Source organism: Maniola hyperantus, chromosome 27, assembly GCF_902806685.2.
Source record: "Maniola hyperantus chromosome 27, iAphHyp1.2, whole genome shotgun sequence".
Lineage (NCBI taxonomy): Eukaryota > Metazoa > Arthropoda > Insecta > Lepidoptera > Nymphalidae > Maniola > Maniola hyperantus.
This window is the reverse complement of record NC_048562.1, coordinates 938,679-965,366: the sequence shown is the minus strand read 5'-3', so window position 1 is coordinate 965,366 and position 26,688 is coordinate 938,679. Positions and strand designations below refer to the sequence as shown.

The 26,688-nt window shown below is 36.7% G+C and overlaps 2 protein-coding genes and 1 long non-coding RNA gene across 3 annotated transcripts; 2 read left to right on the top strand and 1 right to left on the bottom strand.

Annotated features, from left to right (window-relative positions):
- The first annotated feature begins 3,950 nt into the window (after window positions 1-3,950).
- RabX1 (RAS oncogene family member RabX1) lies at window positions 3,951-14,888 on the top strand. The gene is made up of 6 exons (XM_034982592.2): window positions 3,951-4,136; window positions 8,371-8,498; window positions 9,452-9,594; window positions 10,142-10,286; window positions 12,238-12,355; window positions 13,230-14,888. Exons 1-6 carry the CDS (start codon window positions 4,094-4,096, stop codon window positions 13,331-13,333), a joined length of 681 nt encoding a protein of 226 aa, XP_034838483.1. The 5' UTR covers window positions 3,951-4,093; the 3' UTR covers window positions 13,334-14,888.
- A 2,150-nt stretch (window positions 14,889-17,038) lies between these two features.
- LOC138404319 (uncharacterized) lies at window positions 17,039-18,423 on the top strand. Its single transcript, XR_011238320.1, has 2 exons — window positions 17,039-17,094; window positions 17,410-18,423. It is a non-coding gene; the product is annotated as an uncharacterized lncRNA (long non-coding RNA).
- Window positions 18,424-19,444: 1,021 nt separating this feature from the next.
- On the bottom strand, window positions 19,445-26,514 carry sel (canopy family protein seele). The gene is made up of 7 exons (XM_034982591.2): window positions 26,321-26,514; window positions 26,168-26,235; window positions 25,006-25,105; window positions 22,548-22,702; window positions 21,957-22,049; window positions 21,407-21,502; window positions 19,445-21,147 (listed from the first exon to the last, which is right to left on the bottom strand). The coding sequence occupies exons 1-7, from the start codon at window positions 26,406-26,408 to the stop codon at window positions 20,974-20,976; spliced, it is 774 nt and encodes a 257-aa protein (XP_034838482.1). The 5' UTR covers window positions 26,409-26,514; the 3' UTR covers window positions 19,445-20,973.
- Window positions 26,515-26,688: the final 174 nt, after the last annotated feature.

Here is a 26,688-nt window from a genome sequence, read left to right as displayed (position 1 = left end):
ACCATCGTCCGCGTGAGTGCGACAATCAGCACAAGAGACAAAGCCAGGCTGAATTATATGCACACCGCAACACACATTACTTACGAGTTTGTGTGTGTGTGTGTGTGTATAATTATACATACCTACTTATAATATTATCAGCTGATGCCCTCGTGATACGCGTGGATTTAGGTTTTTAAAAATCCCATGGAAATTCCTTAATTTTCCGGGATAAAAAGATTCTCAGGTCAATTCTCAGGATTCTCAGGCAGGTAGGTAGGTCTTATAGCAGACATTCGGGGAAACATCTGAAAACCGTGAATTTGTGGTTACATCACACAAAAAAATTTAATTGTGGTCATAAACTAATAATTTGTATTTTCAATTTTCGAAGTAAGACAACTATATCAAGTGGGGTATCATATGAAAGGGCTTCACCTGTGCATTCTAAAACCAATTTTTATTTATTTTTATGCATCATAGTTTTTGAATGATCGTGCAAAATGTCGAACAAATACGACTGTAGTACGGGAACCCTCGTTGCGCGAGCCTGACTCGCGCTTGGCCGGTTTCCTTTCTTTGAAGTTGGTTAAAGTTAAACTAAAGAAGAGCAAAAATTGAAATTTTCCGGAATTAAATCACCACTAACGCCACCTATTAGCAATTCCCATGAGTTCAACATGACTACACACCTAACAGATGGCGCTTTACGCAATTTATTGCCACTTTATTGTTACGACCACTTTGCCCGATTTTCGCAGGCTTTTACCGAAATTACAGCAATTCCTTTGTTGCTCAGTCTTGGGCGATTAATATATTATTCAATGGGCTCAAGCTATAATGGAATGGTAGAGTATGCGTTTTCTGTTGTATACTTCATTAACCTATAATACTAACGTATACTTATACAGAATGTTCGGGGATGTTAAGGGGTATCCAAATCACCCCTATGTATGTTCAGCGATTTTTAGTAGTTTAGGAGATATGAATTTTTGAATGATTTTTTCATAATCGATCCTGTCCTAATTTAAATAGTTATAGATTTTTTACTAACAAATAGGTTTAAGTTTCGTGTAATTACTAACACTAATATTAATAATTACTAACAATTAGGTTTAAGTTTCGTGTAATTACTAACACCAATATGATCCTTGTTGGTCGAAATAAAAACATTTTATTTATTTTTATTTTTTTTATAATTTTCATCCGTCAGAGGTTTTTATTTTTTTTTCTCTTTGTATGGAACGTTTTTGGGCATATTTTTTTTCATGGTAATCACTAAGCATGAACTCAACCATTGTTTATAAAATTACAGTTTACCTAGGCATTGATCTAAACAAAAACAAACAAAAAAATGAGATACAGGCTGCTGACAGACAGGCAGACGGACGGACGGACAACGGAGGCTTACTAATTGGTCCCATTGGCACCCTTCAGGTACGGATCTCTAAAAACAACCCACTAGATAGCTGGGTAGTTTAAAAAATGTAGTATATATAAGTAAAATAAAATCAGATTCAGGCTCGGCCGAATAGTTAATTTACGATGAGCAGCCATTTGGTCTCGGTAACTGCGTATATGCCAGCTCAATTGCTTTTTTATGTAAACCATTCGCATTTTGTGAATGTGAAAGTGGCTATGTACTGCGGGGATACAAAGAGCTAACCTTTTGTGGGGGTTGGCTGTGGTATTTATGTAGAGGTGATATTACCCATGGGCATTCCCCAACTAGGTGGACGGATTTAACCCGCTTCGCAACAAATTAAAGGCAGGTCAGTGTCGGGGCGAAACGTGCGTCGAGTGTGTTTTGGGATTTGCGTGGTGGTGGTGCGTATTGCTTGCTTGGTGGCTGGTTTTTCCTGCATGTTTAGCAGTCGGAGGGTGGGTGGTGGTTATCGCATGATGTTACACCATACATATTTGATCTGTTTCAGCGGATTATAGCATATTAAGCTTTTGGTTCATTGTATATCATGGATTTCCGCAAAGTAACGCCTGCTTCTATACAACACGTTCTCTTAGTTAAGTTGTGTGCGGAAGAATCAGGGAACCCACTGCATTAATTTCTCTAAAAAACTACTATCGTTATGTGATTGATGCAAAGGGGTAATATCCCTCAGAAATGAGGGATACGAGGCGCAGAGAGATATTACTATATAATACTTAATAGTAACAGTAGGTACATCGTGAAGAAACCTGCAGGCCGTAGACACTTTCATCATTCTGAGAGGAGACCCATGTTCAGTAGTGAGCTGACGATGGGTTGATAATAACCGCGGCGGATGCGGTCTTAATAGTATAGGTACCTTCTAGACTGGATTGTCCAGTGGTTTGTATAATCAACTGCGGAATACGAGGTCTAGGGTTTCTAACAAAAGCACCCAGGGGCCATAATCAAGAAGGTAATGTCGGCAATTTCAACGTTTACTATACAGTACGACAAGGCTATCTTGGCGCGTGGCGAAAATCGGAACTAACGTTGCCGTCAATTGTCCCCTTTGTTCTTGTTTGAATATTCTAAGCCTTTGTCCTCCAACAGCGCCCCCCTGTCAATGTCATTCAAGTGCCAAGAGAGCCTTGTCGCCACAGATATGTCCAGATTGCAACTAGCGTGGCCCCCTCAGTCCCTCTCGCTCAAGCAAATTTTCTTACTTGTGAAATGTCATTCCTTCTACACGTCTTCACGTTGTTTGCCAAATACTCATGTACAAATACATTTTGGCAAACAAAAAAAAGTGGCCACGGTGATAAGGACAAAACATAATCATTTTGTCACGTTCTAATAAGAGCTTAAATGCATTTAGCTATCTCGCTCTAACAATAAGTGTCACAATAGGGCTACTTCTAATAGTCCTTGTTCTGAGCTTGTCGCACAGTAGTGTCAAAATTGACGTCATAAAAATATACCGACAATTTCGGTACCAACTGCTCCATGTAATTCCTTCACAATTTAATCTGTATAATGTTTTCGATTTGGAACTTGACTTGTGGCTGGATGTTTTTACATTCGCAATTTTGTTTCTAACAGTTCTCCACGCGAAAACCAACCTTATACGCACGTGATAGAGCTTAGAAAAGGCGAATTTAAGAGTTTGCAAATCAGTTTTCTCAAATATTGTAATGGCGTCCCGAATCCCAGCCAAAGCGGACGAAAATCGGCAATTTGGATTACTTTCCCGCCTTATCCGTATTGATTTGATGGTAACCTATCGTTTGTAAAAATTATATTGCAATTTTGATCCTTATTGTATTCTTTTTATTCAAAAAGCTAAATGAAAAATAAAAATCGAAATAGGTAATTATTGATCGTAACCAAATGCATGAAGACTTAACGACGATATAAAATGATACATAATTTCTTTAATACGTCATCTTTGTTATGTAGCCTTTAATTGTTATAATGACCTCATTATCGATTTAATTGTAATAAAATATTGATAGCCACTTTATGGATTCACATAAACTTATTAATGGCTCTTATGTGGGAAACTATGGTTTATGGCAACATTTAATAGTGATTGACGTTTAATGATCGCTATGTTTGATCGTCTTTTGAGAGGGATGTAAAAAGGGGGTGAGTTATAAAGTTGAAATAATGTCATTAATACCGTTAAAGTAAGCCAAGTTCTTTCTATTTTTTTTAATTCTGACTTAAAATATTCAATACAAAGTACCTAGGTACCTACCTAATATTTTGTTCTTATTATTTCAAATTAATATTATTAAGTGCTGCCATCTATCAACAACGGTGTAAAGTATTAGAAACGATTTAAAGCGAGCGTTGTACATTAGTATCTTAAAGTTTTAGTCGTATCAGAGATGGCGCTAGCTTGAAATGTTGATATTTTACCAGAATCATAGACTTTCTAGAAATAGGCATAGAGTAAAGTAATACATAAACCACCTAACTTAAAATGTGTCCGATTTGATAGAAATCACATTAGATCATCAAAACTTTTAAAATCTGCCGGTTTACTTCAGAAATGTTTTTGTATTGTTGTGAATGGACGTCAAAATAATTTAAAAAAACATTTTTCGACTAAAACTCGAGAAAACAATGTAAACTTTTATTATTGAATATTTGTTGTTTAGTGTAGTGTAATTGTTATTAACAATGAAAGTTGTTGAAGCGAAAATAGTTGTGTTGGGTTCACAAGGTAAGAATTTGAATATTCTCATAATAATTCGATACCTATTTTATTGTGAGGTGTATGAGTAGGTAATTAGAATTACTAGTTTTGTGTTATGAAATCATCATACAATATGAGGAAACAAAATTGAAAGTTATTTATACATAACTTTACTTATAAACCAAATAAGTACATTATTATAGGCATTTCAATATTTCGTTATTTTTTCAAAGTAAATTAGACTTAAATATCATTTAATTGAAAAGTACTTATTTATAACACCTTTACCTAATAGCTGTTAAGTTAAACCACAGTAAGAACCAGTTCTTTGAGGGAAACTAATTGTTATTGAAGTACTGAATAAGAACCGTTAATAATAATAGAGAACTATCACTAAAACAACATGAAATCACTACTCCTATTATAAATGCGAAAGTATGTTGGTTTGTCCTTCAATCACGTCGCAACGGAGTAACGGATCGACGTGATTTTTTGCATGGGTATAGTTTAAAACCTGGAAAGGGACATAGGCTACTTTTTATCCCGGAAAATCAAAGAGTTCCCACAGGATTTTTAGAAAACCATCTCACTCTGAGAGGAGACCCGTGCTCTGTAGTGAGCCGGCGATGGGATGATCATGATGATGATGAATCCATGAAATGAATATAAAATAAAGTGTATTTACTGGGTCATGCTCGGCCGAACGCTATGAAATACTACACCGTTCTATATGCTCTACTTCACGCTTATACTTACAATACTAGCTATTGTTTCAAGTATTTCCTGCATTTTTAGGGTACCTTAGGTAAATAAAGAAGCCTTATAGGTTCATCGAGTCTTTCTGACTGTGTGTTACAGCCATTTGAAAAACCGGCCAAGTGCGAGACAGACTCGCGCACTGAGGGTGCCGTACTACAGTCGTATTTTTTTGACATTTTGCACGATAATTCAAAAACTATGATGCATAAAAATAAATAATAATCTGTGTTAGATTGCAGAGGTGAAGCCCTTTCATATGATACCCCACTTGATATTATGGTTATCTTACTCCAAAAATTGAAAATACTAATTTTTAGTTCGTGACCACAATTTAATTTTTTTGTGTGATATAACCACAAGTTCATGGTTTTCAGATTTGTCCCCTAATGCCTTCTATAAGACCTACCTACCTGCCAAGTTTCATGATTCTAGTTCAACGGGAAGTACCCTATAGGTTTCTTGACCGACAGACAGACAACAAAGTGATCCTATAAGGGTTCCGTTTTTCTTTTTGATGTGCGGAACCCTAAAAATCTAAATATAAAACGAAAAGGTGACTGACTGACTGACTGACTGACTGACTGATCTATCAACGCACAGCTCAAACTACTGAATGGATCGGACTGAAATTTGTCATGCAGATAGCTATTATGACGTAGGCATCCGCTAAGAAAGGATTTTTGAAAATTCAACCCCTAAGGGGGTGAAATAGGGGTTTGAAATTTGTGTAGTAGCATAAGCTAGTTTGTAATATGGGTAGTGGTTTTTGCTGTTAACTGTACATTTATAATCTGAAACAATAAAGGCATCATAAATCTCTATTTATCAATAAAATATCTTAACGCAATATTTTTATCACAAACTAGCTTATGCTCGCGACTTCGTCCGCGTGGACTACACAAATTTTAAACCCCCATTTAACCCCCTTAGAGGTTGAATTTTCAAAAATCCTTTCTTAGCGGATGCCTACTTCATAATAGCTATCTGCATGCCAAATTTCAACTCGATCCGTGCAGTAGTTTGAGCTGTGCGTTGATAGATCGATCAGTCAGTCAATACTTTTATATATTTAGACTAGCTGACCCGCCCCGGCTTCGCTCGGGTGGAATTTAGAGAATCGAGGTGGGGGTTGAATTTCCAAGAATCCTGGAACACGTATTTCTTCATTTGTGGCCGACAACCCAAATACAAATTTTCATGCAAACTTGACGGACTTTCATGCAAACTTTCATCCCCTATTTAACCGACTTGGGGGTGGAATTTCGAAAAATCCTATCTTAGTGGATACCTACTCTTAACAAAGAACACACCCTCAAAATTTGATGTCTCTAGGACCAGCGGTTTAGGCTGTGCGTTGATATATATATATGTCAGTCAGGCAGTCAGTGAGGACTTTGAATTTTATATATTTAGAAGATAGAAGATAGATGTCAGTAGTCAGTACAACATAGTTTACAGATAAGCTTTAATACCTATTCGTAATGTTTTATTGTGATGTATCACATCACATCACATTGATACAGCTGATAATAATGTGATTGATGGTGATAATAGATGATTTATTTATTTTTAAGCCCTTTTTCTAATGCTACGAGTCCGCATTTGGTCAGCATGGTGGACTATGGCCTAACCACGACCTCCCTGGCGCAGTGGTTAGCGCTGTGGTCTTATTAGTGGGAGATCTTGGGTTCGATTCCCGGCAGGGGTTTGGAATTTTATAATTTCTGGTCTGGTCTGGTGGGAGGTTTCGGCTGTGCTTGCCTCCAAGCGATTTCGCGTTCCGGTACGATGTATAGTTCGCGACCGAAAGTAATGTACCTACATCGGCTTTGTAGAGCGTTATCTCTGTCACTCATACCTATATCACGTTATGTCGGTCTCAACGACAGAGACAGTGCTCTACAAATCTCCTATCTCCTTTTAAAGGTCGATGTACATTACTTTCGGCCGCGTACTTATGTCCGATCCTATGTCCGCTCGTAATTACTCAGCGGCTCAACTGATTTAAATAAGGGCCTGTTACCCTACTCCACTCACTCTACTTCACTCTACTCTCTACTCTACTCTACTCGTGTTAGTCTAGTTCGATTTGACATAGGGTATCGGTAGACGTGGGAAGTGGGAACGTGGGGTCACTCCTGAGCTTCTTGCCGGCTCTTCTCAGTAGGAACTGCTTTCCGAGCCGGTGGTAAGGTCTTGATATATCCAAGTGGCCCACGTTGTCTAAATATATAAAAGTAAAAGGTGACTGACTGACTGACTGACTGACTGACTGACTGATCTATCAACGCACAGTTCAAACTACTGGACGGATCGGGCTGAAATTTTACATGCAGATAGCTATTATGACGTAGGCATCCGCTAAGAAAGGGTTTTTGAAAATTCAACCCCTAAGGGAGTGAAATAGGGGTTTGAAATTTGTGTAGTTCACGCGGACGAAGTCGCGAGCATAAGCTAGTCCTAAATAAAATAATACATTTCATTTATTAAAAAAACTAGACAATTATAGGCATATGTTTGAAACCAGTTGACTAAGCTATTTTCAAGGTTAAATAGTTACTAAATCATAATTATTCATAGTTACGCCTATCCAGCGTGAAATTAAATCATAAAGGCCAATATTTCTAATTTACTAGGTAGGTATCATCATCATCGTGATCAACCCATCGCCGGCTCACTACAGAGCACGCGTCTCCTCTCAGAGTGAGAAGGGTTTAGCCGTAGTCTACCACGCTGGCCATGTACGGATTGGTTAGACTTCACACACTTTTGAGAACATTATGGAGAACTCTCAGGCATACAGATTTTCTCACGATGTTTTCCTTCACCGTTAAAGCAAGTGATATTTAATTACTTAAAACGCACATAACTCCGAAAAGTTAGAGGTGCATGCCCGGGATCGAACCCCCGACCTCCGATTAGAAGGCGGACGTCCTAACCACTAGGCTATCGCAGCTTGCGTAGGTAGGTATACCTAATCTATATTTTCTTGGCATAAAAAGTCAAAAAAATCAAAAAAAATGGAGAAACGTGTAAGCAACATAGGTCCATCAGCCTTAGGTTTTAGGGTTCCGTACCTCAAAAGGAAAAACGGAACCCTTATAGGATCACTTTGTTGTCTGTCTGTGAAACTACTTGTTTATCTTTTAAACAAACTAAAGAAAATATACTTAGCTGGTTTTAATTAAAATTTTGTTGTTTGGTAAGGTTCCGTACCCGAAGAGCGATCACGCACTCATCCGATCCGAATCCGTGAAAATCACTACCCCTAGTATTATAAATGTGAAAGGGTGTTGGTTTGTCCTTCAATCACGTCGCAACGGAGCAACGAATCGACTGTTTCGTGAACCGTAGATAGAGAGTTGAAATTTTCACAGAATGTGTAGGTATTTCCAATGGCGCTATAACACAAATAATAAAAAATCCAAAAATTAAAAAAAAATATTAAGTGTTATTTCTTGTACGACGGTACGGAACCCTTAATCCGATTTTTTTATTCCAGGTGTAGGCAAAACCAGCCTGGTGGTGCGGTACATAGGGAAGATGTTCTCCAAACACATCTCGCCCACCATCGGGGCTTCCTTCTTCACCTGCAACATTAACCTGGATGATGCCAGGATCAAACTCCAGGTGAGTCTTAACTGTCCAAAAATTTCAGTGCTTAAAAACCAACGTGTTGTCAGTGATGACTAGTGATGTTCCGGATATCCGTATCCGTTTCGTTTTGGCGGATCTTTTACGGATCTTTTAACCTATTAATTTTTAATAGGTACATAGATTTATATTATTATAAACGTATGCGCAGATTTATATAAAGCCTTAGAGTAAATACCAACAACATATTAATTTTGATGTTTGAAATATTATCATTATGAAAATTTTACCTATTTTATAAAAACAAAAATTACATAGATTAAATTCTATTTCTAGGTGATCAAGTAGCAATAAAATACTATTAAATAATTCCACAAAAAACAACAAACAAACACAAACGTTAATGCTGCTCAATGGGGCCGATTCTCTTGTACACAATCTCTAAACTTAACTAAAATGACACCTCTAAATATATTGCTGTCCCTTACATGATGTTGCTTGCGGAAAAGGATAGCACTAGATTTAGACCTGTTAATTTAGTTTAGTTTAGAGATTGTGTACAAGAGAATCGGCCCCAATGTCACACTAAATTATAAACAAAAAAAAACGACTTCCAAAACCACTATCTACAAAGTAATAAACAGCTTTTGTTACACTGATAGAGTAAGAATGTTAAGATCCGTATCCGCGGAAAAAATCCGAAAATCGGAAATGAATCACAAAAAATTTTGAATGTGTTCACGAAAAAATTAATTTACTAAATCACATATAGATGGCGCAGTCCATTATTAACTTGCAGTGTTCTAAAGTGATTGGTATACATACCTTGTATGATGGTACGGAACCCTTCGTGTGCGAGTCCGACTCGCACTTGACCGTTTTTTTTATTTTATCACATAGAAAAACTCTCAGCATAGCTCGCCATTGGCCGCTTAGTAGTGATACAATAGCTTAGGCCCATATTTAATTTAATTTGGGTTGTTTTCTAGGTATGGGACACAGCGGGCCAGGAGCGCTTCAGGTCAATGGCGCCCATGTACTACAGAAACGCGAATGCTGCTCTACTAGTTTATGACATCACCAGCGCAAACAGTTTTGCGTCGATCAAAGGCTGGGTCAAAGAGTTGCAGAGGTAAGATGATCATCATTACATGACTGCCCAGAAAAGGAGGTTCAGGGTTCATATGTGTATGTATGTGAGTTTCTTTATTCTACCATAACTTCTAAATGCCTAAACAGATTTGTACCGACCAAATGCGAGTCAGTCTCGCGCACCGAGCGTTTCGTACGACAGTCGTATTTTTTCACGATAACTTCACTTGCACGATAAATCAAAAACTATGATGCATAAAAATAAACGAAAATCTATTTTAGAATGCACAAGTGAAGCTCTTTCATATGATACCCCACTTGATATAATTACTCTACTAGATCTTACTTTGAAAATTGAAAACACTAATTATTAGTTCATGACCACAATTTAATTTTTTTTGTGTGATTCACGGTTTTCAGATTGTTCCCCGAATGTCTGCTATAAGACCTACCTATCTGCCAAATTTCATGATTCTAGGTCAACGGGAAGTACCCTGTAGGTTTCTTGACAGACAACAAAGTGATCCTAAAAGGGTTCCGTTTTTCCTTTTGAGGTACGGAACTCAAAAAAATGTTTGTTTTTTCAGTAACGTCCCAGAACCAATGGTCCTATCCTTGGTCGGCAACAAATCAGATCTCGAGGAATGTCGCGCGGTCACTCAAAGCGAGGCGACACAGTACGCTGCTTCGATAGGTGCCGCGTACTGTGAGACGTCAGCTTTACATGACCAGGTAAGATCCTCGTCGTAAGCGTCTACCCTTTGAAATCAGTAACCTGCCCTGTACACTCACCACACGTTCATAATCATAATCATAATCATTTATTTATTTTGCTCAGATATGGTAGGTACATGTAAATTATTTACATATCCTGCCAAGCATGGCGTGCAAAATTATTTCTAAATTATCTTCATAAATTATCTAATTTCATTAATATTGTTATGTCATCACTCATCATTTAAATGTTTTTAATAATTCAAATGTCTATTTCTATGCATGTGACAAATTTAGATAAAAAGAGAAGTTAAGACAGTGGGCTTTAATAGTGATGATAAATTAAATCCAATGATTACTAATGAAAGTTATCATTTATCAATTATTTGTCAGGTAAGGCTAAATACTAAGTAATTAAAAATCAAGCAAAGCATCTGCTGTATTATTTCAAAGTAAGAATCTTAATCATCTAAACAGGCTTCTATAATAATTAGAAGCTAACAACCTAGTGTTTACTTTTATCTCAATGTATAAAATAAATAGCAGAAGAGGGTAGGTGATAAATACAGAAGTAAAACCAACCAAGTCGAATATTAACTGAATTGTATTTGTTCAGCATTGATCTATTTATATTAAAATGAATCTACCACCCATTTCGCTAAGGTGTTTAGTCATGGAGAAGAAAGGGCAAAGAAACTCCATAACACACATCTTTTAAAACATTAGAACGTTGAGTAAAGTAGTAGGTACATATTTGGTACACAGTTACAACAGGTAATCTATAAAAGGCAAATGATTACATTACATTATAATACAATATAAGAATACTTAACTTCAGTAAGGTCCGCTGTGTTTGCTCTGGGCTGTCGATACAAGACTGTCCCCTCTCTGTCGAGGTAGGGTACTTTTATAACACTGCCATCGCAAACAGGGCGGACGTCGACTATCACATGATCTTAATATTAATCATTATTTATTTTAGGTTTGTTGACAAAAGGTATGTCGACACACCCGATTTACAATAATAAAATCAGTAACATTGATGGTCTACGTATTAATAATTTACAATAATGATAAGCAACTTAAATGGACAGTTTACACAACATTATTATTTCACATAATAGCTATTGCCAACTGTATGTTGACAATAGCTTAGTATAATGTCACTCTTAGTACATTGACAGTATTTAATTTACGATGAATAATTAGTTATCAGTATTGACAATTCACATAATTTTATTTATCGTATTGTCACATTCCTAAATATTAAATTAAACAACATACAAGAAAGATACTATTTAAATCATACCCTTTCCGTACATTGACATTGAATCCGGAAACGGAATAACGATTTTGTTTTAAATATCACAACAAATATTTATTTCGGACTCCCAAGTTTATGATTAGATGAATTTTAGCATAATAATTATGTATCCAATTTTATCGTAATATAACACATGCATTATTTAAAATTTGTCATTAAAAAAAACATTAACACTATAATAAGTTTTATTTAGTAGAAAATTAAACAAATAACTTCTAAAAGATCTGAGGTTCATTCCATAGCTGTGCGTTCCACGTTGTAGACACAGGTAGAAATAAAACACAAGGCAGGGATGAACTGAACTGATTTATTTAATTACACGGTATATACAGCTACAGGACTTAGATAATTGCGCGAGACAACGGAAGACAGCGCCATCTAGTATAAATTCTTGTAACTAAATTAACTAGACGAATTTGAGCTAAACATGCCCCCGCCCTTGAAGGGTTTCTTTTTGTAACATGTTCTTGAATTCTACTCATAGATCCTGTGTATTTGATAAGTATATCATTGAAATCCTAATATAAGATCATCACCAGAACCTTTCATTTTGATATTTATATGAAAGGGGTACCGAGTATATTTAAGTATCAAAACCCATGGTTTTTTATTGTTCATTAAAAACATACTTTTTCTTATCTTCAGGGCATAGATCAAGTATTTCTGAATACAGCGACAGAACTACTGAAAATGTCGTCTTCAAGTCTCGTGTCGTCTCTGCGGTCGTACGACTCGACGGACGGAGAAGAGAGATTGCCTATAGGTAAGATACATAAAAACATACTTTTTCTTATCTTCAGGACATAGATCAAGTATTTCTGAACAAGCGACAGAACTACTGAAAATGTCGTCTTCAAGTCTCGTGTCGTCTCTGCGGTCGTACGACTCGACGGACGGAGAAGAGAGATTGCCTATAGGTAAGATACACAAAAAGCGGTGGTTAAGACCCCGGAGTAAGACAAAAATCATGTCTAATGCTTATGTCCGGCCCCACCCAGTAATCGTTGAGAGCTCTGCACTCGAAATTGTAGACAAGTATATATACCTAGGACACACAATCCAGTTGGGTAGGTCCAATTACGTGAAAGAGGTCAACCGCCGAATCCAACTCGGTTGGGCAGCGTTCAGGAAGCTTCGAGATGTCTTGTCCAAAATTCCTCAGTGCTTGAAGACCAAAGTCTTCGAACAGTACGTGTTGCCAGTGATGACATATGGATCCGAGACATGGTCGCTAACTATGGGCCTCATAAGAAAGCTCAGAGTCACTCAGCGGGCGATGGAGAGAGCTATGTGCGGAGTTTCTTTACGTGATCAAATCAGAAATGAGGAGATCCGTAGGAGAACTAGAGTAACCGACATAGCTCAACGGGTTGCGAAGCTGAAGTGGCAATGGGCAGGGCACATAGTTCGTACAACCGATAGACGTTGGGGTCTCAAGGTGCTAGAATGGCGACCTCGCACCGGAAGACGCAGTGTCTGAAGACCCCCACTAGGTGGACGGACGACATCAGACGACTCGCAGGGAGCCGCTGGAGTCAGGCGGTGCAAGACCGTGGCGTGTGGGAGTCTCTACAAGAGACCTATGTCCAGCAGTGGACGTCTATCGGTTGATGATGATTTTCTATATGATGTTGCAGGTACACCCACGGAAGAGCAAGCGACGCACACGGGTAAAGTGGAGCTACCGGCGTGGAGCGACGGCGTCAAGCACGGCGAGCTGCAGAAAACTATGTGTTGCTAGCGAGAAACACTAAAACCATGTGTTGCTAGCGAGAAATACACTAGAACCATGTGTTGCTAGCGAGAAATACACTTAAATCATGTGTCGCTAGCGAGAAATACACTTAAATCATGTGTTGCTAGCGAGAAATACACTAGAACCATGTGTTGCTAGCGAGAAATACACTTAAATCATGTGTTGCTAGCGAGAAATACACTTAAATCATGTGTTGCTAGCGAGAAATACACTAAAACCATGTGTTGCTAGCGAGAAATACACTTAAACCATGTGTTGCTAGCGAGAAATACACTTAAATCATGTGTTGCTAGCGAGAAACACTAAAACCATGTGTTGCTAGCGAGAAATACACTAGAACCATGTGTTGCTAGCGTGAAATACACTTAAATCATGTGTTGCTAGTGAGAAATACACTAGAACCATGTGATGCTAACGAGAAATACACTAAAACCATGTGTTGCTAGCGAGAAACACACTAAAACCATATGTTGCTAACGAGAAATACACTAAAACCATGTGTTGCTAGCGAGAAACACACTAAAACCATGTGTTGCTAGCGAGAAAGACGCTTAAATCATGTGTTGCTAGCGAGAAATACACTAGAACCATGTGTTGCTAGCGAGAAATACACTAGAACCATGTGTTGCTAGCGAGAAATACACTAGAACCATGTGTTGCTAGCGAGAAATACACTAGAACCATGTGTTGCTAGCGAGAAATACACTTAAATCATGTGTTGCTAGTGAGAAATAGACTAAAACCATATGTTGCTAGCAACAAAGACTGAAAATATCTAGTTTAACAGTGTGTTTTGACTAACAAATATTAGTTAAAAAGTGGTTCTAAACACATTTCGTTCAAATTTCTGTCGTTATAGTTTATACAAAATGACCTCTCACGCGCCATTTTAATTATATGGGGCATTTTAAGTCATGCCAAAAAAGTTCACTTTTAAAATTAAGGACTAAAATCGTACTTTTAAATTTGTCACAAAGTTAAAATGGCGCGTGAGAAGGCCTTTTTTATGCATTACTAGCTGATGCCCACAACTTCGTCCGCGTGGATTTAAGTTTTCCAAAAACCCGTGGGAACTCGTTAATTTTCCGGGATAAAAAGTAGCATATGTGCTAATGCATGGTATAATCTATCTCCATTCCAAATTTCAGCCAAATCCGTCCAGTAGTTTTTGCGTGAAGGAGTAACAAACATACACACACACACACATATACAAACTTTCGCCTTTATAATATTATAAGTCGGGATACAGTACTTCTACTTATATAAGTCGCATCAGCAAAATTCATTTGCGCAGAAAAGCGCAACCTAACACCGACTTAAGCCGAATGTACACCAATGAAATAAAGACCTTATTGCTTGACGTTAAGATTTTATACACAAGAACAACAGAGACTCGTGCTATCTCGCTCATAATTCGCGCGTACAAAACATGGCGCGTACACAACAACCAATAGCGGACGGACGCGCGCTGTGATTGGCTGAAATATTTTCGCGCCATTTAAAAATAAGATTTCTGCGCAGGTACATCGGCATAACTTATTAGAAGTGGTAGTACCTTTTGAAAAGTTAAAAATATATAATTAATACTCATATATTTAAAATTAATATTATGTAAAATTGGATTTTAGTATGAATAAATATTGTTTGTCTGGTGTGCCTTAATCTAATGTTAAAATTGTAACTTGCCTTACTATAAAATAAATAATTTTAAAAAAAAATACCTGGTGATTCGCTAACTCAGTGTCTAACAATAAATGATAGCCACACAGCTCTTTTGACATTAGTTGGTTCTACATTGCTGCTTCGCTGAGTGATAGTAAAATAATTTTTCATAGAAAACCTTCAATGGATTAAAAAAAAATGTCAAATGAGTACATCATGAATCATCATGATCAACCCATCACCGGCTCACTACAGAGCGCGGGTCTCCTCTCAGAGTGAGAAGGGTTTTGGCCATAGTCTACCACGCTGGCCATTTGCGGATTGGTAGACTTCACACACCTTTGAGAACATTATGGAGAACTCTCAGACATGCAGGTTCCCTCATGATGTTTTCCTTCACCGTTAAAGCAAGTGATATTTAATTAATTAAAACGCACATAACTCCGAAAAGTTTGAGGTGCGTGCTCGGGATCGAACCCCCGACCTCCGATTAGAAGGCGGACGTCCTAACCACTAGGCTATCACAGCTTCGTTCAAATGAGTACGCTGACTATCATTCAATGTTAGACACTGAGTTAGTGAATCGGTAGGCTGGAGGCGATATTTCAATCGCTAACTAATGTACAGTACCCGGCATAAAATGTTGTACTTTTAGAAAGAGATAGCGGTTTCGTAGAGCGTTGTCTCTGTCGTTGAGACCGACAAAACGTCACATAGGTACGAGTGACAGAGATAACGCTCTATGAAGTCAAAATCTCTTTCTAAACGTCGATGTAAAGTCTTTCCTGCCGTCTACTGTAATTATTGTCTAAGAAATTTTGACACGATTTGTATTGTAAGTCTGTCGAAATGTCAAATAATTTATTAGTCACTTTTAAAAGAGTTTTTTTTTGCGATTGTAAAATATAGAATATAGAAAAAATATTGTTGAAACAAAACTTTAACATTCCTTTAAATATTTTTTAGTTTTTATAAAAATAGAATTTGCTAGATCATAATTAGCTAAGTTATTTTCAGTTTTAACCTATAGTTTTGAAGGTCACTTTATGTCAATAATGATTTAGGAATAATTATTTTTCTAATGCACACATTTTGAGATCACACTCTGCCTATTTGCTCCAAGTGGCAACTGTCATGGCGACCCTACGAAACAACAAAATTTTAATAGAATATAATAGAATAGAATGCTTTTAGGGTTCCGTACCTCAAAAGGAAAAACGGAACCCTTATAGGATCACTTAGTTGTCTGTCTGTCTGTCTGTCAAGAAACCTACAGGGTACTTCCCGTTGACCTAGAATCATGAAATTTGGCAGGTAAGTAGATCTTATAGCTGACTTTTGGGAAAAAATCTGAAAACCGTGAATTTAGGGTTAGATCACACAAAAAGAATTAAATTGTGGTCATGAACTAATAATTAGTATTTTCAACTTTCGAAGTGAGTGACTATATCAAGTGGGGTATCATATGAAAGGTCTTCACCTGTACATTGTTAAACAGATATTTTTATGCATCATAGTTTTTGAATTATCGTGCAAAATGTCGAAAAAATACGACTGTAGTACGGAACCCTCATTGCGCGAGCGTGACTCGCACTTAGCCGGTTTTTTTATTCATGTATAAACTTTTTACAAGTGCTTATGAATAGTCAGGTAGTTTTAATTTACCACTGGTTCGGAATGCCGTTCCTACCGAGTAGAACCAGCAAGAAACTCGGCGGTTGCTCTTTATAATTTTTCAATTTACAATGTTATTATACCGTACTATACAAGCCATTGCAGCCCGGTGCATTGCTGGAGCGAGTCAAATCCAAGCTTTTTTATCGTTTACATAGTCTGCGACTGTATAATATGATTCTTTTAGGAGCATACTGGGGCCGATTCTCTTGTACAAAATCTCTAAACTAAACTCAATTAACAGGTCTAAATCTAGTGCCATCCCTTTCCGCAAGCAACATTATGAAAGGGATAGCAATAGATTTAGGCGTGACATTTTAGTTTAGTTTAGAGATTGTGTACAATGGAATTAGCCACACTTTTAACACATTTTTTAAACTTGTGTAAAGGCAAGTCTAAAATTTTATAAAGTTTATAAAATATTACACTCATTCCCACAAATGACTTTTGACACATTTTGAGATCACACTGCCTATTTGCTCCATGTGGCAACTGTCATGTCTGCCCTACGAAACAACAAAATTTTAATTATGCTAATGTACATCGGCCTTTAGAATGATATTTCTGCTTTGAAGAGAGTTGTCTCTGTCACTCATACCTATATGACGTTTTGTCGGTCTCAACGACAGTGACAATGCTCTACAAGTTCGCTATCTCTAAACTAAAAAACTAACTCTAAACAAAATAGAACTCTTCTAAAGGTCGATGTGTACATCGACCTTTAGGAGTTTTATTTTGTTTAGAGTTAGTGTTATTTCTTTTACGGATGGTACGGAACCTTTCGTGTGCCAGTCCGACTCGCTTTTGACTGGTTTGTTGATTACGTTATTTTTAATAGTACCTCAAAAAGTTGTGAAGGTAGTAAAAATAGTAAAATACTGTATTTTTTTACCTTAATGCAAAGAAGTCGGAGCTGTATTGTAAAAACAGACTTATTTGTATAGGCTTACGGTTTGATTTAAGTTTCTTTGGAGCTATAAATAATTTTATTTTGTATTAGGTATAAGTCCCGCAAATTGCTAATGCGCTGGAACCATGTCTCATTATCATCTGTAGACTGAATAAAAAAGCTAGACTAAAGTACAGTGTAACCGCGACTGAGATAGCGATAACACGACGTAACGATGAATAACACGACAATTACCATTGTTTCGTAGTCAATATTAATTAAACGTTTTTTATGTGAAAACAAGTAAATAACTAATGAGAAATACAATGATGCCACGAATTCTCAAAGTTTGTTTTGCAACTAAAGTTGTATTCCTTGAAAAAAATCGGTTATCTACACGATAAGGGATAAAAAATAAGTTAGCTGCGTCTCTGTTTATCACATTAGTAGGTAATTTTATCTGTGCTCTCTTTTTAGTGTGAATGAGAAAGCAAACGTTCCTTTGTCTAGATTTTTTACTCCGTCTACGTTACAATCGAAATGACGTCATTTTGACGTCAGCCGAAATAAAAATAGGTATACCATCAGCCCGAGACTTCAGTTTAGTGCTGACGTCACTAAAATGGCGGCCACGCGCATTAGCAATTTGCGGGACTTAAATTTTAGTCCTCTCGTTCGATGCATCGAATTTATTTGTTCTTAGTTACAAATTATCTCTTTTAAAAGTAATAAATATTATTATTACTAATATAATATAATATAATATACTTGTATTTACGTTGTAGTTTTTTTTTTACATTTCTTGAATACCATGTGATATTAAAGGAATAAATAAATATTTTTTAACAATTCTTGTTTTTATTCGCGATCCCCTGTAGAAACCAAAGGTGTATATTATGGGTTTATGGACTGCATCATCACTTACCACCAGGTGAGATTCTAACTACCTACACTAAAATAATACAAGTGCAAAAACAATGAAATAATGGCGCCGATTCTGTTGTCTTTCTCTAAAGTAATAGAGTATCGGCATCTTTTTCTTTTGAATATTGCTAAAAAGGCACGGAACATGAATTTTACATTTAAAGACTCTAAATGTTAGAGCGCGCTACTTTAAACAATACGTGATTACGTATCTCGCGATCATTGCTGTCAAACGTCACACGTTACAGCGGCTAGAGAGAGACAGCAATAGCCACAAAGCAAAATAACAAGAAGAGAGACAGATAATGGGGCCGATTCTCTAGTACACAATCTCTAAACTAAACTAAATTAACAGGTCTAAATCTAGTGCTTTCCTTTTCCGCAAGCAACATTATGAAAGGGATAGCAATAGATTTAGACGTGCCATTTTAGTTTAGTTTAGAGATTGTGTACAAAGGAATTAGCCCCATTATTAAGCTGTAAATATTTATGTAATATAGTGTGTATTTTGTGTACCTAATAATTGTGTTGTTCCAGGCCTGAAACTAACCCTATACAATAATATATTATTCTTTGAAAAAACCTGCTACTTATAAATTATCCAAATTAATAGATAGTCTTCTTCCCAGCTATCACCAACCATTCGTATCGTGTCTCTTCAATTCCACACGACATTGGCGAAGTAAATTGCGCCCGCTTGGTGCAGCCGCGCGCCATTAAAAAAAAAAAAAAAAAAAAAAGACAGCAAATGAACTGTCGCATTGCTACTGCAACGTTTTACGTAATCGCCCTGCCGGACTCGCAACCTAAAGTCACGAGGATTGACAGCTCTAAATTAAATTTGGTTTGGCTGTCCTTTTCTTATTGCGTTGGTTAGAAAAATATGTGAATAGGTACTCCAAAATGTTACCCAATATATAGCAGAGTAGATGTTAAAATAAAATGCATTTGTTTTTAAATATCTGATATACTTACAAAAATTTACAACATAATATTATATTATATACACATAAAAATGTTCTTTAAAATTAAAATCACACAGTCACAACTCTAGCACGGTCGGTTAATACTAAAGTTACAAAATTAAATATGCGCCTATATTTTATTAATTTTCGATGGAAGCTTGATTTCTTCCGACATTTTATTCAAAATCGCTGTGGCGGTTGCCACAATTGCAACTAGATGGCGCTATTAAATCGATAAGATTTCATGATGTAGTCCCGAACAAATGTACCGCCGACAGTACTCGCACTAACGGAGTTTTCTGAAATCTGGACTATATATAGAAGTTCCCTCTCTCCCGCACATCGTCATATTTCAACAAATTAATACAAACCAATATTAAACTATATCTATAAACCTTGCTCTTGAAATAAAACGATTGCGAAGTGAAGATTGAAAAATCCGTTGCGTAGTTTAAAAGATCTACGCGTTCATACATACAGACAGCGGGAAGGGACTTTCTTTTATACTATGTAGAGATATGAAACCAGCTACTAAGCTCAAGCTTTAGGTCGTCAAAAAATTTTAGGCGCAAACTTAATTTCATTTCTCTATTAATACAAAAATTTTAGATATTTCTAAGCATTTGAGACAAAATAGCAAAATAATATGCGTTTCAATTGAAAATACCATCAGTAAGGCACTTCGTAACTAGCTTACTTATTTGTTATGAGGCCCGCAAATTGCTAATGCGCTCGGCCGCCCATTTAGTGACGTCATCACTAGACTGAAGTTTCGAGCTGATGGCATATTTTTATTTCGGCTGACGTCATTACGATGTTAATGAGACATGGTTCTAGCGCAATGGCAATTTGCGGGACTTTACTTGTGTAACAGAAAAATTCGCTCGATTTTAATGCTACTATTTTTCATTTTAAAGAAATCCATCAATAATATAAAAAATAAATATAACAATAAATAATTCTCCAATTTAAATATAAGTTAAAAATTATATTTCAAATATTGTGATGCTCTTTTTATTTGAAACGTATATGTTATTAGTTATGGGCGTTTTTATTCTAAGTAGGTAACCAGGAATACTTTTGTAAAATTTGACTTATTCAACAGATAAGTAAATTTTATCCTCATTTATAATCTCATCAAATTATATTATCTGTAACGCTGTTGATTACTAATAAATGAATAAAATTAAAAAAATTAAAATCTATTAATGTAAAACAATAAGATTTTAATTTTTATTACTTAAAATATGCTTTTTAGTAATTTAGATTCTATAATGTGAAAAATATACCTATATATAAAGGTACCTACCTAACAAAAATGAGGGTAACCTTGACTTACTAGATGAGGGTAAACTTGACTCATCTGTCAAATAAGTCAAATTTAACAAATTTAGCACATTCACTATAATATACTGAAAAAAAAAATTCAATATCAAAACCCTGTGAAAAATCTATCAAACCCCTCATCCACAAGAATCTGTAGAAATGGTCAACAATTAAAACCTAGCTTTTTACAATTCATCTTTACCCTCATTCTCAGCAACTTTGACCTCATTACCCTCATCCTCAGCAGGTATTTCCTCAACGTCTTCATCTAAGTCATCGTAGCCCTCATCGTCTGTGACTTCAGTTTGCATCGGCTGCTGCATTCCACCTCCGAAACCATAGGGGTCTGGACCGTGGACCTTATAATATAAACAAGATTTTTAATTTTATAATATTAGTATAGAGGATAGTATGCACTATGGATATGGATTAAGTTAAAATATTTTATCCTCATCATATTGCACGAAGAAACCGATATTGTGTTTTTTCTGTTTGTGTGGAAAAAAAAAAAAAAATATTAATATGCTATAAGAAAAAATATTAAAAAAAATACTGGTCAAGTTCACGCATAGAATCTAAATATTTTTTATCGTAATTTTTATTTAATTTGAACTTTACTTTAACGTATTCGGCTTCCATCTCCGGCGTCCACGTGGTGTCTTGTTCATTGGGCAACATCCACTCTTCGCAGTATTTGGCGTGGTTGAAACAGATCTGCGAAACATCAACATAATTATAAAATAAATATATATACAGAACCCCAAGAAGGGACTAATAATTTCAGTATACGAGCTGGTGAACACTCTCAATGTGATTAAAACACTTATTTTTTTTTTAAAGTCCGTTTTGAGCCCATTGAATACCAACTTAAATTCATTTCTAAGGAAAACAGCTTAAAACTGTTCTGCTTAATACTGGAATGTGACGTCACATCATAATGACGTACATTTTTAGTTTAATCGATAATTTTAAATGGTTATTACACTTAAAACTAACAAAGGACGTGGATTTTACGTATTTTGGAAGACCCTCTATTTAATGATCACTGAGAAATAGTTTATTTTTGATGTAGTCAAATACCCAATTAGTCAAATAGCCTATTACATCGATTTGTTCACCATCTCCTCATATGTTTTGATTTTACATACTATCTTATTGTAGCAAATACCTCTCTTTCCGCATCAGGCATGATGTCGTCATCAGGTCTCTTCTTGTACAGGTCTGTGATTTCGTCTTCATTGTCTTCAAACATGCGCTCGCACTGAAATACGTGACGAAAATAATTACAATTTAAATTTTTTACTTTACTTAGATTCAGGTTTTTAAAATCCCGTGGGAAGTGGGAACTCTTAGACTCTCAAAAGTATTTTTTGTCTTAAAATAGAAATCTATCACCCTATCTCATCCTATCTATACAGTTTATATTTAGCAAGCTATTTTATCAAGCTATCAAGGGTAAACTTGACTTCATCAAATTAACCCTCATACTCTTTACAGTAGGAGACGTCATCAACTTAACCCTAACTTACAGTTTAATTCATATGGTTAAAGCAGATGAGGGTGGTCTTGACCACGTCAAAGTTACCCTCATTCTCTAAAATTCCGTTTGGTATAACAGATCTAATACTCACATAGTAAACTCTTGTTAAGTTCATCAACTTAACCCTAAATTACAGTGTAATTCATAGGGTTATCTGACGAGGGTAGTCTTGACTTTATCAGATTTACCCTCGTACTTCAAAGTTAACTAAATACTCACATAATACTCTAAACTCTTGTTAAGATCATCGTCAGTGACGAACTTGGTTTTGGAGAACTCAGGGTTCATGTGCCCCTCCCGTGTGACCAGTAACATGATGGCCAACTTGCCAGTCGACTTATAATGCACTCTGACATAGTCGTCCATTTTCTTGCCTGAGGAAAGAAACTAAATTTTGGCATTTAATCTTTACCGCGACGTGTGCGCGAACTGAGACCCTGTGAAAAAACCGGCCAAGTGCGAGTCAGGCTCGTCGTATTTTTTCGACCTTTTGCACGATAATTCAAAACTATGATGCATAATAAAAATAAATAAAAATCTATTTTAGAATGTACAGGTGAAGACCTTTCATATGATACCTCACTTGATATAGTTATCTCACTTCGAAAGTTGAAAATACTAATTATTAGTTTATGACCACAATTTAAATTTTTTTGTGTGACGTAACCACAAATTCACGATTTTCAGATTTTTCCCCAAATGTCAGCTATAAGATCTACCTACCTGCCAAATTTCATAATTCTAGGTCAACGGGAAGGGCTCTGTAGGTTTCTTGACAGACAGACGGACCGACAGACAGACAGACAACAAAGTGATCCTATAAGGGTTCCGTTTTTCCTTTTGAGGTACGGAACCACCATCTCGCATGGCCCCACCAACCTCGCGGTTATATGGGCCGAAACGCGGGAGGGCGCCCGTTCGGTACTTGCTTGGTGGCTCTTTCCCGAGGCGCCTTCTTGACTCCCTCCAAATTCTTAGAGGTACGGAACCCTAAAAAGCGGTCAAGTGCGACTCGGACTCGTACACTTCCAGCGTACAAGAAATAACACTTTTGATTTTTTTAATTTTCATGGCGGCCATTTTGAAATTTTATTTTAGTTACTTGTTATAGCGGCAGCGGCAATAGAAATACATATTGTGTGAAAAATATGACTGCACCTATAACGGTTCACGAGATACAGCCTGCTGACAGACAGACAGACGGACGGACGGATGGATGGACAGCGGAGGCTTAGCAATTGGTCCCGTTGGCACCTTTCGGGTAACCCTAAAAAACTAGCTTATATGCTATGCCTTTTACTTTGTCCGCGTGAATTTTCAAAATCCTTTCTTAGCGGATGTCTACGTCATAATAGTCCGATAGATCCGCCCAGTAGTTTGAGCTGTGCGTTGATAGATCAGTCAGTCAGTCAGTCACCTTTTCCTTCCTTTTGTCTGAGACCTGTGTTCAGTGTGCTGACGATAACGGGTTGATCATGATGATGATAATAACCTAGATTTTAGAACATAATGTATGTTTCTTCACATCAAAACTGTTTTTATTTACATAATTAAACACCCACATTGACTAAAGCAGCTGTAACATTAAAATAATAATAGAAGTCTAATTGTTTACATATTCTGCTAAGTTAGCATTTGAATGACATATAGGTAGTCCGCGACAGGTCGAGATGGCCACGTAGCCAGCCACGTACACCCACATGTCACCCACGCTCGCCCGCACCGGATTAACTCGGGGGCTGTGCGGGTGTGCGGGGCGTTCCCTCCACTGATTTGCTTAGTAATATTTCATGTCATCACCATCATCATGATCAACCCATCGCTGGCTCACTACATAGCACGGGTCTCCTCTCAGAGTGAGAAGGGTTTGGGCCATAGTCTACCACGCTGGCCATGTGCGGATTGGTAGATTTCACACACCTTTGAGAACATTATGGAGAACTCTCAGGCATGCAGGTTTCCTCACGATGTTTTCCTTCACCGTTAAAGCAAGTGATATTTTAATTACTTAAAAACGCACATAGCTCTGAAAAGTTAGAGGTGCGTGCCCGGGATCAAAGTCAAAGTCAAATAATTTATTCAAAATAGGTAATAAATTAAATTTTTATCTTTTTGATGGTCAGATGTTGGATTTGTTAGATATAGTGGTGGTAATTATTACGCAAACTTAAAACTAAAGCTACGAGGGTTCCAAACGCGCCCAGGTCTGAGAAGAGCCCACAATAAACTTAGCCCGAAACTCAGATCGAACCCCCGACCTCCGATTGGAAGGCGGACGTCCTAACCACTAGGCTACCACAGCTACATAGTACATTTATATTTATTTCATGTAGCCAAATATATTATATTAATCTTATCTTTGGGTATTTTTAATCAGTAAAGTAGTTTATGCTTCTAATCTCTTGCAGTAGCAAGTTATTAGTAAAAAACTAAACAGCTACTTGAATTTCAAGACAATGATAACTATTTTTAGGGTTCTGTGCCTAAAATAAAAACAAGGAACCCTTACAGGATCATTTTTTGTCTATCTGTCAAGACTGTTTTTCCCAGGACGTCCATTCATTCTAGCATATTGGGACTGTACACTAGTTAACGATTCAAAAGCACTTGTAATAGGTCTACTTGAATAAAATATATTCTATCCCTATTGTATACATAACACTGACAGAATACTCACAGATGTCATCAATAACTTCAGATATATAAACAGCAGAGCGATGAGCCGGAACCTTGTCTTGCATTGTGTTGCCCGCCGCATCCATCCGGAAGTTGCCAACCTACAAATAATATAAAAGGAAAAGGTGACTGACTGACTGACTGACTGACTGACTGACTGACTGACTGATCTATCAATCATGATTGAAGTGAAGAAACATACATTATGTTCTAAAATCTAGATTATTATCATCATCATGATCAACCCATCATCGCTAGCACACTGAAACCAGGTCTCAGAGAAGAAGGAAAAGGTGACTGACTGACTGACTGACTGACTGAATGATCTATCAACACACAGCTCAAACTACTGGACGGATTGGGCTGAAATTTGGTAAGCAGATAGCTAGACGTTATGAGATTTTTTGAATTTTGATTTTTGAAAATTCAACCCCTAAGAATAGGGGTTTGAAATTTATGTAGTCCACGTGGACGAAGTCGCGAGCATAAGCTAGTAATAACACACTTTGAAAATACTCATAGCACGCACTACCCATATTTCAAATGCGAAAGTGTGTCTGTTTGTTGCTTTGTCCTTGTATCACGTCGCACCGAAGCAACGAATCGTCGTCATTTTTGCTGTTTAAATACCTGAGACCATAGACAATAGTAATTTTTTATCGAAAAGACTGATGGAATAGGCGATCGCTGATCGCAGGTAACTTTGTCTAGCAGTCGAACTTCGCTTCCGTTAAAGCGATGGCGAATCGAGAAATGGAATCGTTCAGAATCGAATGCCATTTGTCTATGCCCTCTGGAGAGTGACATATACTTTTATCTATTGTACCTATCTTAGAAATATCAAATAATTCCAACAAGAATTTAAAAACTAATCCATGCAGACAACGGGCATCATTTATTTTGTATAGAGATAGCTTGTCACTTCTTATCCCGGAAAATATATAAATATATAAATATCCCGGAATCAAAGTTCCTTTGAAATTTTTAGAAACCTAAATTCACGCAGACCAAGTCGCGGGCATCATCTAGTGTGAATTATAGAAACCTACTTCTATATCGAAACTGGTATTTTTTAAGTACTAATTTATTCGCAATAAATCTTTTTTGTCGTGAGATGTGACCTTTAACTCCTTCATTGAGGAAATGTTTAGAAAAATACTTACGTCGACTTTTTTCCACTTTTCGACTCCTTTTATCGCTTTATTTAACTCCTCGAAGGTCTGCCGGCACACTGAAATATGTAGTTACACTTTTAATATTACTTTTATCTCAGAAAACCTAAGAAAAGCACGACAAAAACTTGAACGAAAACAAACCTAAACATTTCAAATTCTTGGCGTCTATCCTAGCTGAAACTCCTACCATTAAAAGAGCAAAGGTAAAAATTGCAGTTTTAATCCTCATGTTTAACAGTTTTCACTTGTATTGAGCGTATTATAGGAAAACTTCTGAAAATATGAGTTAGGAATTTGTTCTACGTGGAAAATTTGTTTATCTATCTGTCATAACCACGCACTCATTTCTGATTGGTCAATCAATTTCCTGTTGGTAATCTCTATTAAACACGCTGGACATACGATTGCCGACCTGTTTTTGAAGCAACTTTATTTTTGCTATTTGTCGCTGATAGCAGCAGTAAGTGCTATAATGTATTAATTGTCTATAAATAAGTGTCATGTAGCTA